The sequence below is a fragment of the Solanum lycopersicum genome, chromosome 6 (assembly GCF_036512215.1).
Source record: "Solanum lycopersicum chromosome 6, SLM_r2.1".
Taxonomy (NCBI): Eukaryota; Viridiplantae; Streptophyta; class Magnoliopsida; order Solanales; family Solanaceae; genus Solanum; species Solanum lycopersicum.
Window position 1 is genome coordinate 43,340,215 of NC_090805.1, and position 12,229 is coordinate 43,352,443.

At 37.0% G+C, this 12,229-nt stretch overlaps 2 protein-coding genes across 3 annotated transcripts; one reads left to right on the forward strand and one right to left on the reverse strand.

Moving 5' to 3' along the window:
* Positions 1–1,987: 1,987 nt before the first annotated feature.
* Positions 1,988–7,473, reverse strand: LOC101247626 (proteinaceous RNase P 1, chloroplastic/mitochondrial). Of its 2 annotated transcripts, none has more exons than XR_011221784.1 (6): positions 6,151–7,473; positions 4,700–4,789; positions 4,051–4,192; positions 3,157–3,277; positions 2,649–2,720; positions 1,988–2,552 (listed from the first exon to the last, which is right to left on the reverse strand). XR_011221784.1 is itself a non-coding variant. In XM_004241766.5 (6 exons), the coding sequence occupies exons 1-6, from the start codon at positions 7,273–7,275 to the stop codon at positions 2,439–2,441; spliced, it is 1,704 nt and encodes a 567-aa protein (XP_004241814.1). In that variant the 5' UTR covers positions 7,276–7,473; the 3' UTR covers positions 1,988–2,438. The 2 variants fall into 2 exon arrangements, 1 of the variants encoding a protein (XP_004241814.1); XM_004241766.5 differs by having other exon boundaries at positions 4,011–4,192.
* Positions 7,474–8,953: 1,480 nt separating this feature from the next.
* LOC101247335 (pentatricopeptide repeat-containing protein At5g11310, mitochondrial) lies at positions 8,954–12,218 on the forward strand. Its single transcript, XM_004241765.5, has 2 exons — positions 8,954–9,730; positions 10,812–12,218. Exons 1-2 carry the CDS (start codon positions 9,142–9,144, stop codon positions 12,029–12,031), a joined length of 1,809 nt encoding a protein of 602 aa, XP_004241813.1. The 5' UTR covers positions 8,954–9,141; the 3' UTR covers positions 12,032–12,218.
* Positions 12,219–12,229: the final 11 nt, after the last annotated feature.

A 12,229-nucleotide genomic window follows, 5' to 3' on the forward strand; every position in this document is an offset into this window, starting at 1 on the left:
TTAACTTCTCACACCTGTGATCCTGCTGAAATGGACTTGGATAATGCAAATCAGTATGCCTTTATAGCTATTTTAAGAAGTTCCATTAGAGTATTTATTTGTTTAAATTATTCTTCAGCCTAGAAGATCTTGAAGTTTCCTCAATGGAAATTAATGAGCATGTCTAACTTAGTCTGCATACATCCTCCATGTTTCAGTAAGAAACAGAGTCACCACGTACTTGTAAAAGATGGGGAGAAAAAATTTGAGTTTTATGTTCTGAGACTATCAGGTTAAACTTACTTGTAACAAAGTGTAACTCATATCAAGCATGATATGATAACCTGAAAAGTAGAGTGAGAAACAAATTGATAATGGTGTGAAGATCTGACATTGAAGATCATACAGTCTATTTTTGGGTCTTCATTGATCATAGCATGAAGATCAGATACTGATCTTTCTTATTGAAGAAGCAGAAGCTAAAGAGGACTCAATGTAAAGAATAGAGTTCTAAAGGGACCAAAACTTGACTGAAAGAAAGCATAAAAAGGGCTCCTCCGAACATGCTGCTTAATGATTATTGCTTATTGATTTTTAGAAGACACTGATTTGATCAACTGCGACATTATCAAACCAGGAATATTCAGTTATAGCTACCATGAATGGTTCCATTCATAGTCACTAAAAAAGACCCTCAAGCATATGTAAGCATCTCAACAAGAAAGAACCCTTGATCAAAAGTGGCTTTTTGAAAATGTAATATTTTCCAAGAACCCTGAAATTTTTGTCAAGAATCCTGACTCCTTTTTTTCGAATCCTAACTTACTGAAAGTGGATTTTTGTTGCTACTATGTTAAGTACCCGTGTCACAACATAAACTACGAATCTATCTAGGACTTGGATGTAACTCCGCAAAATCACATTTTATATTGCAAGTTCATATATAATCTTCAGCATTTGTTAGTATGTTAACCCCTTGAAATTAGTTTTGACTAGTGAGATTCAGACCTAACTAGTCAAAGCTAAAGTCTTACATATCCTGATGATCCTAGTTTTGGCTGATGAAGATGTCATAAGTTGAAATATGTCATGTGCACATAAAAAAAAATTTATTGCAGCTACATGAGACCTGTCTCTATTGCTTTTGTCTTATTCGAAGAGGGAGTATGCAAACTACTTTCAATAATAACATATCATATGCATACTGGTTTTCCTAAAGTTGGCTAAATGTAGAAGATGGATCTCCCTCCCTTTCGATATCCTCTGGATATTGCTAGCCATGAAAACTTTATGCATTTATTTTCAATACTTCCCCTTGTCATTGTTAGCCATGCATATTGAAGAAAAAAAGGATAAAGTTCTAGAGAACAATAAGGAATGCATGTACAAAACAAGGATATATGTCAATAGGGGCGAACACAGTGTATATGTAATAGGGATTTGGACTGCTTTCAGCTCCAACATTGTATATTGATAAGATATCTATTAGAATTGGTATATATTAACAGAAAACATACTTCTTCAAGAGAGTGGGGTGCAGTTGGCATTTGCTCCTTTCGACCTCCACATCTGATCTGCCTCTGCCTATCAATCTCCAGATTGTGCTTTTGGCAGGAAACCACCAAACTAAAGTAATACAAAGTCTAATAAGAAAATTGACTATTCGCAAAATTAGATGAGTTTATCTGACTATTAAGATACTAAAACTAGGAGCACCAAAGAGGGGTAATATTTAGTCATAGAGGAGTTTGGATCTGTGGGGTGGTTGAGTGTTAAAGAATAAAAGTGAAATATCAAACTGCAGCTCGGCTTGCAAGATGGGAAAGACACCACAACAGTCATCCAAGTTCTTGGAACCAATAGTGTATGCATAGCTTTCAATACCATTGTCATTTAATCAATTGAAACCATATTCCTGGTGTTCTTTGAAGAATTTGATTCCTGCAATAAATAACTCTACACAGAAATTCTCAGAGGAGATAATACTGATAATCAAACTCTAGCAAGATTGTTCAACTGATCAAATAGATGTTTCTATTCAAAGATAAATAATTTGAACTTCATAAGCTGTTTTTCTTCTTGTACTCAGGGACCAGCAAATTAAATATTAAAATGCAGCAATATCCTCTTTGAGTTTCAAAAGCACGATTCTTCTATTGTGGCAGAACTTTTTCCTTCTAACACTTGTAACTGGCAAAATTGTTACAAAAAAATTGACAAAATACTCCAGAACACACAAGCAAAAACTAGTATACAAGATAATAAAACTAGACTGTTATAGAGACGTTGACTGTATCCAGAAACTTTTGCATTTAGCGATCTTCCTGATCTCCATCTACAACAACCTATGAGAAGTTCAAATTATAAGCTTCTTCAAAGAAAAAAAGCACTCATGCATGGTTGCTTCACTGATGCTGTCCCAGAAATCACATTTATATGTTAATGATTTGATTCCCAGTTCATCGAAAGACAGAGTGCAGTGCTTTTTTCCTGGTAGCACATACCCACTGTCTTGGTATCTCAAGGTCATCTCCAGTAAGAGTTGGTATATGCCAACAACCCTGCTCTGACTCCTACATTTCAATTTCACACGTACAAAGTAGAGTTGGACATTAGAATAACAGCTAAGGTGAGCTTAAATTATATGGATTAGTCATGAGATGGCTCACCTGAATAACAATTGAATAGGGTGGTGGCATATGGAGCTTAAGTCCGTCATCTCTTGAAGCTGTCATCCGGATCTGCAATTTGTAAATAGAAGACCGTTATGGAATCTAACTGTTGATTGCCTTATTTAAAAGCATCACCATTAACCCCAATAACATAAACTCTCTCAGCTCCATCAGACGAGTTCTTTAGGAGAACTTCAATTCTCACAACCCTGCACCTATCTCTGCATTCTTTGACAACCAGCTATAATGAAGAATTTTGGTAATTTAATAGGAACAGTGTAACAGGACTTCACCTTTTTCTCAGCATAACTGTCTTTCTTCTTCTTTTTTATTTTGGCATAACCTACTTATACAGATATTAAGCTACTATACACTAAAAAGAGTACCCTTTTTTTTACTCTATCTTTAGTAGGAACTGTAATAGAGGACTCTATAGCACTGTAATAAGGATTCCAACTTTTCATTGTTTAACATGTTACAGAATAGTGCGAGAGAGAGATTAGACCTGATGTTTTTCCTTCCATCTGGGAAAAAAGCTAGTGCCTAATAGTTGGAACAAATGGTCTCTCATCTCATCATTTGTCAAAAGCAAGCCTTTGGAACTGACAGCAGCATATAACCAGTACCTGGAGAATAAGCTTACGCCTCAGAAAAGCCATAATATGAAAGCACTCACAAAACAAAAGCCAACCAACAAGAGCTACACTGGTTATATATTAAGGGTGTCTGGTACAACCTAGAATTTGCATCTGGCGCCAGTCAGAATTTCATCCAAAGAAGGGAAAGGTGAAGCAATTGTTTCATGTTCAATGTCAGATCTTCATGTCATGATGAGTTGAAGTTATGTGTGTTGATCCCAACAAAAAAAGTTGTGCGCATTGAGCAATGTGGAGAAGAACAATTTGATCTTGAATGGAGGAAAAATGTTGATGACAACCAGACACTTAAAGAGAGAAGAAGAAAAGTGTGCAAGAGCGACTTTGGTCCCAACAAAGAATAAAGAATTGAATGGAATGACACAGAAAAAGAACAGGCTAACAGTTGCAGGAAAGGACAGCAGAAATGTGGACTCAAACAGCTGGGCAACACTAGCAGTAACTGCAAGAAAGCAAGACTAGTCAAGAAAAGAGATACGGATATACCATCATATCCATTTATGGAGACGGGTTTCTTGGTATGTTCAGTAATTTGCTGAGCAACATCACTATTATGTTGATGGCATCTGTTTAAATAGATTACTTTTTCTCCCATAAAATTTAATTATATATGAGTTGTACCCTCTTGGAAACAAATAAGTTCACCTACCTACTAGCCACCAATTCCTATTTGCATGTAAGAGCTCAAAGTAAAGAGTATTACCAATCATCATTTGAACCATGTGGAGTGGCATAAAGTGCACCTGCTTTCTTCCAGCTTTCTAACAGCTTCTTGTTATTAGGATGTTGAGCAGGACCACCAGTTGTACGGCTTTTGTGCAAAATAACCAATGGAAGTTTCTTCGATTCACTCATCTGCCTTAATTTATTGACAACAGACCTAAGCTGCAATAGAAAGAAATCTATATGAACTCTTTCTTATACAATACCTAGCTAGAACATCATCTTGAGAAGTTGGTACGCTTCCCGTCACTACTTAAGAGATAACGAATCCATACTAGACAGTGGGTGCCTAGGTGGGTGGGTGGGAAGGAACTGGGCATAAGGGTCATTTTGATAAATTAAAACTGGAAGACTTTGCAACCTATTCCACATTAGCATCATCAATTTCTATGAAGTTAAACAGAAAGGGGCAGTTATTCTGTGTCTCTCTCTCTTTCTTAGTCATACTAAATAACACAAAAAGAGGGACGCAAAGTAAGTTATATTTCTTGGTCATGCTAAATAAACGAATATAGGGATGGTAAGTAAGTCCGAGAGTCACCCTCTCTACCGCTGAAATATATATGATTAACTTCTATACACATATCAAACTGCATCCCTAATTCTACCCTCCCATCCACACACCCAAAGAAAAAACACAAGAAAAGACAGGAAAAAATGTAGTTCTACCTGGGAGAAATTAAAATTTCGTTGAGTGATAAGGCCGACATTTGCACCATCCACCACGGCATCGAATGGACCATGCTTCTGAAGCCAGTCCTGAGTGAGTGCAACTCTATATCAGTTCAATATTCTTTCAAGCACTGAATGCCTGAAGCAAGGAGACAACAAATATTGGAAATACACAGAAGCATTTTACCTACTTTAAATGAATATATCTGTGGTAACGATATTTCAGAAGATTCATGCTTTAAAGAATCACCACACATAAGAGTGTTAAATCATAAATGCTAATCGTAGAGGTTGACATAAACAATCATATGAGCTATTTATTTGTGTTACAACATCATGATCCTATTTTATTGTTTGCATACAACACTACATAATAAAGACAAAAGCAGACAGCTTTATTCCCAACCTATCACTATATCTGACATATCATAGAGGCCTTCAGTGGGTTATGCCAGGCATCACGTAAGAACTGAAGTTACCTAGAACTGTGCAAAGTGGAGGAGAGGAAGTAGGGCCTGGAAGATTGCTCCACTCGCACTTAGTGGATTGTTTGGAGAGAAGGAAATAGGAGAGCTTTTGAGGGTAGTGATTTTGCACAGTTGATGAATAGCCTCTTAGCCCTAATTTCGTTTTAGTGCATTCACGAATTTCCTTTATGTATAGATTAGTGGGTGACGTTCATAGAAAATCATACTTTGTTATAGATTTTCTACTTATCTTGGTATACTAGTTGTACATGGTTTTTTGCCCAAACGTGCTATAAAATCTTATTAGTCATCAAAAAGAAATCATAGAGGCCTTCATCAAAATCCTATAAGGGAATTCCAACCTATAATCTCCAAGTATAATATATCTAGACAAAGTACCCTTTTATTTCTTTTATATTTATTTGATGGGGTTGATTTAACTTCAATGCTTTGCTCTTTGGGATGGCAGCAGCAGGAATGCATATCTAAACTTTATGGCAAAGCCATCCATGAGTCGAAGGTGCTTAATGCAATTAAGTGTTAGACTTACTTGAAACTTCTAAAAGTGTTAGCAGCTATACAGTCATGTACACTAGACAAGGCCTGGTCCTGATGAATACACAATGGCTTTCTACCAAGAATCCGTGGAGTTCATCAAAGCATATATCATGTGAGCCCTCAGTCACTATCATGAGCATTGCTTCTATATTTTGTAATTATTTCGCATCTTGTTAATGTCATTAATTAAGTCAATTACTTCATCAAAACAAAAACAGACTTCTAAAAACACTAATACAATGAACCATGTAGGATATCCTGGCAAGTATTCAAACAATTAATCAATACTTCAGTTAACTGGACGCAAAAATCTTAATACCAACAGGAGAAATACATATAATTCCTACCATTTAGCCCAAGAAGAAGGGTAACACTTTATGTAACAAGTAATTTATAAAATGCACCAGAAGAAAATCAACAGACCTGAAATTGCACAAAATTAGCCTTGACTTCTCTTTCAGAAGCCAATTCAGCCAAGGAATTAGCAAAGTTCTCTGTCTCCTTAGGATCAATGTCAATGCACACAAGCTTTTCCCCACATGAACGGCAAACTCCGGAACTATCCATCTCCGCCCTCACTACAGTCCAATTCCCCTTTCCCAACCACCCTTGTCCATGCCAACCACCTCCTCCTTTCACAACACCTTCCTTCACTTTCCGAGCATCCCAATCCTGCAGCCCAACCTCAGCAGCATATTCAGAATTAAACCAATCCTCTACTACACCAACAGTCTCTTCACACACCTGCCTTACACTTGCCCTTAATCTATGCATCATTTCATATACTTTATCAGCCTTTTTAGAAAAAGAACTAACTTTCAACAGAGCAGAAAGCTCTGCTTCCTCAGCCACAACCCCTGATTCCCCCATATGTACATCAACCTCATAAGCCTTATCAGCCATTCCCTTTTCACAAAACCCAAACAACGCTGGGCCATATGATCTTAACTTAGGAGGAACACCAAAACTCTTCATTTTCTTCACTAAATCAAAAGCCATTTCTGGGTCTTGCTTAGCAACTGCCAATCTAGCAGCACTAGTAAACGTCGCCTCATTCGGAGCAACACCATTAACCCCCATCTGTTTAAAAATCAGAAATCCTTTCTCAATCCCACATCCCTCAGTACCCGAACCAGAAGAACAAAGATAAAGCAACACATTATAATGATGAACATTAAGGGTAATATTGTTTAACTTAGCTTCTTCATAAAGTCGAATTGCTTCCTGTAAATCACCCCGTTTAGAACACTGGTCTAACTGATGACGCAGCACACTCTCAGGGGCGTCACGGCGAGCTTTCTTGGCCGACCTGTTAGACAATGTTTTTGTGTTTGTGGGTTCTTGGAGAAAAGCAGCGGAAGTGGTGAAATGGGGTTTTTGGTTCATGGAAAAGAGATGGGTTTGTGGGGATTTGGTGTGAATTGGTTTGAAGAATTGGATAGGATGAAGATGATGAAATGGAAAAGGGTTTTTTGTGAGAATAGAGAAGAAAGGTGAGGTTTTTATAGAAAGAGAAGGTGAGATATAACCCATACGACGAACGAGCATGACTCTGCTTTAATGGGGATTGGCCTTTTACCTCGGTGGTATGGAAGCTGAGAAGAAGTCGATATAAAAAAGAAACAGTTGCAACGGGTGGATACTTGGACGAAACAGAGGAACTATTATGTACCAATCAAGTAGGTTTACGTTTCTTAGTTGTCCACGTTATTATAATTTTTAAAAAAAATTCTCTATATGTCTGTTCTCAATAGAAGAAAGAGTGATGTGTTCTAGTTTGCAGAAAATATATCATTCGACAATGAAGAATTCTTATGATGACATGTACACGATGACGTATCAACAAAGATAGTGGTGAAGTGGTAAGTACTCCTTCCTTCATTATTAATCAAGAGATCTCGGACTCAAGTGATATTTTAGTAGATTCACTCGCTTTGATCATAGCTTAGCCCTGTTAGCTGTTATTGAGGACAGCAAATGGAAGAAGTGCTTCATTCTCTTTGCCAAATGACGAGCATAACATGATTTTGCTCTTTACCTAGAAAAACATAATACACCACTGAGTTATCATTTCTTCATTGAAGATTTCAAACTACTGGGCATTAATGAGAAGTCCTGATATGATAACTGATGTGTCCATTCTGTTATCGAGCAAATTGAAGGAAGAAACTAGACCTCTTTATCCTACTACATTAACATCTATGACAACTATAAGGTCCATTATGAGCACGACGGACAACAGGCATGAACACATGGCTTTGCCTTTGATGGTTAGCGACAAAGAATTTAACTCCAACCTCTTGTGTAAATAACTCGAGCCTTTTCATCATCAAGGACAAGCTGCATTTTCAGTTTAGCTATTAAAGGTCTCTAAATTTCTAGTTTGTTTTCTTCTTTCCAGTCTTCTCTAAGAGAACTAATGCTTAGTGTTAAGAAACTCATCAAGATAGCTATAAGAGATGGCAGAAGTTCGCTGCCGCACAGAGAAAGAGGATTTCACTTCCAAGAAATAGTAGTGATGCAGAAAGTCGTTGTACATTTTCATCCTGTAGAACCATAAAAGACCATTTGTAGTATGTACAACTGATTATAGGTGTTGGCTGATCTTGAAAAAGAGGTCATTAGGCAACTTTTTAAGCATGTCCAAAGAAGAGTTTGGGCTATCAAAAGTATCGAAAACGGAGTTTAAATTTGGAAATCAAACAACAATATAGAATAGAATTCCCAATCCTTCTATTGAGGCATGTATTATAAAAAAAAAAATGATGCCAGCCAAAAATTACATATAATAAAGTTGTTTTCGTGTTGATAAACTATAAGCATATATAATAATAACAGTGTCACTGTTGTATAGTCAATCTATCTAAAAAAAAAAATTGCATACAACATATGCATCAATTTCAGTTCCACCACCATCGCCGCCTCTATTGATTAGCATTCTGGCTTGCGTGATGCGTACAGTTTCCACAACCAATTAAAAATTGAGATGGTCCAAAAACTCCTAACACCACCAATTTCAAAGTCTCCACTTCTTATAACTCTGTCAACAATGATATCTCCTAAAAAAACAAGTCCATTTAAGAAGGAATGTATAAAGAAAGTTTTTTGGGTCATGAGATTAGAGGGGTCGGGTATGGGTATAAAATGAAAATGGGTCATATAAAATAATTCGGATAATGTTAGTCAATTTGGAGTTTTTAAGAGGGCATAAATGGTGAGTTGTGACAAGAAAATGATAATTTTATTTTAACGATAAAAATATAATCAACTAATAAAATAAAATTTGAAATATATTTTTCACCCTTTTCCCTTCGAACACTAAGGATACAAGAAGAGTTTTGTACTCGGACAATTCATGGTCATAAACCCCATAAAAACCTCAATCCGCCATTATCACTCTGTGGAGCAAATGCAATGAAAACTCTAAACTCCACCCACATCCGCCGCTCCATTATCTCTCTAACCTCTCTTGTCTCACATCTCACTACCAAAAACCCTACTTTTAAGCTCTTCTCCACTCAATCATGGCTGAAATCAACGCGAGGAAAACCCCTAATGAAATTGCCTAAGCTGAATTACCCACCCAAACAACCAACACCCCTCTTTTCACCCCCTCCTTCAACCCACCAACCCGAAACCCCTAATTACTGCCCAACTGATTTCACCACCCTATCTGAGATTCTACGTGACCCCACCATCCCACCTGGCCCTGCTCTTGAAAATGCCTTGGATAGAGCTGGGATCGAAGTAAATGAGTGTATGTTTCTTCAACTTTTTAACCATTTTGATTCTTCTCCTAAGCCTTTGTTTACTCTTTATCTATGGGCTGAGAAGAAAGAGTGGTTTAAGTTCTCTTTGCCCGTGTTTAATGCTGTGGTTAATGCCCTTGGCAAGGAAAGGGAATTTGATTCTGCTTGGAATTTGATACTTGATAGACTCAATTCTACTGAAAGACCCAATCTTGGTACATTTGCCATAATGATTAGAAGATATTCAAGGGCAGGTACTGCTTGTTTTTTTTCCAGAATGAATACCTTTAATCGATTTTTGTTACTATCTATTGTTTTGTTGTACTTCGACTTCCGTGTTATTTTATTGTAGTCACTGTTCTGTTTTGGACTATTAACGGTCTATCGAAAACAACTTTTTGAGGTAGGGGATAAGGTCACTCTGTCCTCCCTAGACGCCACTATCCGTTTAGCTCTATTCAGGTTAATCCATCTCAACGAATTCAGTATTCAAGGGATTTATATAGTTCAACTAGTTAGGAAAGCTGCCTCCTTTATCTATTGTTGATACCAGCTACATTTGTTTCATTTATGACCAAGAAATGCCCAACGGTTGTGGCGTACCGCCCTGCCCCTCAACCCTTCTCCACTTAATTACCATGTTTTGTCTTGGGCAAACCCATGACGTGTGTGTAACCCACACATCATGTTTTGCATCTTACCACTAGACCAAGTTCATGGGGGCAAGACCTCTTCTACGGTTCAACTGAACCATTCGATAAGACCAGCTATGTCATTCTTGCAATAGATGAAGTTATAGAGTTTTTGAACTTCATTTTTATTCGTAGCTAGTAGTTTGCTCTAGTTCATTACGTTCTCATGTCAGTAAGCTGAAAACTTCAGAACCTTATATTAGATTTGATAATACGATCTACAAGCGCTGTGTTAGAACTGGATTCGGAGTTGTTGTTGTTGTACATTATGCTAAATGTTGGTCTATTTTTACGTTGAATTTATACAATTAATTAGTTATTGGTTATTCAAAGATGTCTAATGTGTTGTATTTTGCTTGTTAAAAATGAATATTTGGAATACCTATCAGGATCACCCGTAAAAGGCATTAATTTGTTCTATAATGTGATTACATCCTAATATCGACATGGTAATTTGTTTCTGTTATAAGGTAAAAAACATGAGGGGAACTGTCTTATTTAAATATGTCTTTTACTGAATTCAGTACTTAGGCAAAAAATTTACCTTTTTCTTATCTTTTGTTCCCTCCATTTATATTCAATCCATGAAAGTTCTAATTATCTGAAGAGTACATGTAACCCATGTTTTTTCTTTTTTTTGCAGGTATGCTCTTACCAGCCATTCGAACATATGAATTTTCTACTAATTTAGAGATACATGGTTTGGGCTTGGAAGACAACTTATTTGAGATACTATTAGATTCTTTATGCAAAGAGGGGCATATTAGGGAAGCTTCAGATTATTTTTATAGGCGAAAAGGAAAAGACTTAAATTGGTCGCCATCTATTCGGGTCTATAATATATTGCTAAATGGATGGTTTCGATCAAGAAAGCTGAAGAAAGCTGAGCGGTTGTGGACTGAGATGAAAAAGGAGGGCATAAAACCTAGCGTTGTAACTTATGGTACCCTTGTTGAAGGATTGTGCCGGATGCGTAGAGTTGAGATGGCAATTGAACTAATTGATGAAATGAAAGAGGAAGGAATTCATCCCAATGTTGTTGTCTACAATCCAGTAATTGATGCTTTAGGAGAAGCAGGACGGTTCAAGGAAGCATCAGGAATGATGGAGAGGCTGTTAGTGTTGGAATCTGGTCCAACTCTATCAACTTACAATTCGTTGGTGAAGGGCTTTTGCAAGGCAGGAGATATTGCTGGGGCAAGTAAGATTCTTAAGATGATGATAGATAGAGGTTTTATGCCAACTCCAACAACTTACAATTACTTTTTTCGGTACTTCTCCAAGTTTGGGAAGATTGAAGAAGGCTTAAACCTCTATACCAAGTTAATTGAATCTGGATACGTAGCAGATCGACTAACATACCATTTGCTGGTTAAGATGCTATGTGAGCAGGATAGATTGGATCTGGCATTGCAAATCATCCAAGAAATGAGGACAAAGGGTTTTGATTTGGACTTGGCTACAAGTACCATGCTTATACATCTGTTCTGCAAGATGCATCAATTTGATGAAGCTGTCGAGTGGTTTCATGACATGATTCGGAGAGGAGTAGTTCCTCAGTATCTCACATATCAGAGACTCTGTAATGATCTCGCAAAACAAGGCATGAATGATAATGCAGAGAAACTTAGAAACATGATGGTATCTACACCCTACGCCGAGAAGTTGCCCAACACATATATTAGAGATGGAGACACATCGCATTCAAGGAGAAAATCCATCATTGCAAAAGCTGAAGAAATGTCAAATATAATTCAGACGTGTAGAAGTCCAAGACAGCTAATCAAACGTAGAACTCCGCCTGAAAATGCAGTGCTGAGTGCAAACCAGCTTATAGAAAATATTAGTGAACGAGTGGAATAGGTTTAATCTATATGATGTTGTATGATCATTCTGTAACAGATTCAAAAGTTTTGTTCGTGTACATAAATCCAGCACAAAAGCTCAGTTGTGCTTTTGTATCAATAGAATTCTTTCTTGTCAAAAGAATTGATTTCTGTAGGTTTTATAAAGTTCAGAAAGCAACGAATATATGTTGGATTTTGTATCACTATGTTTGTG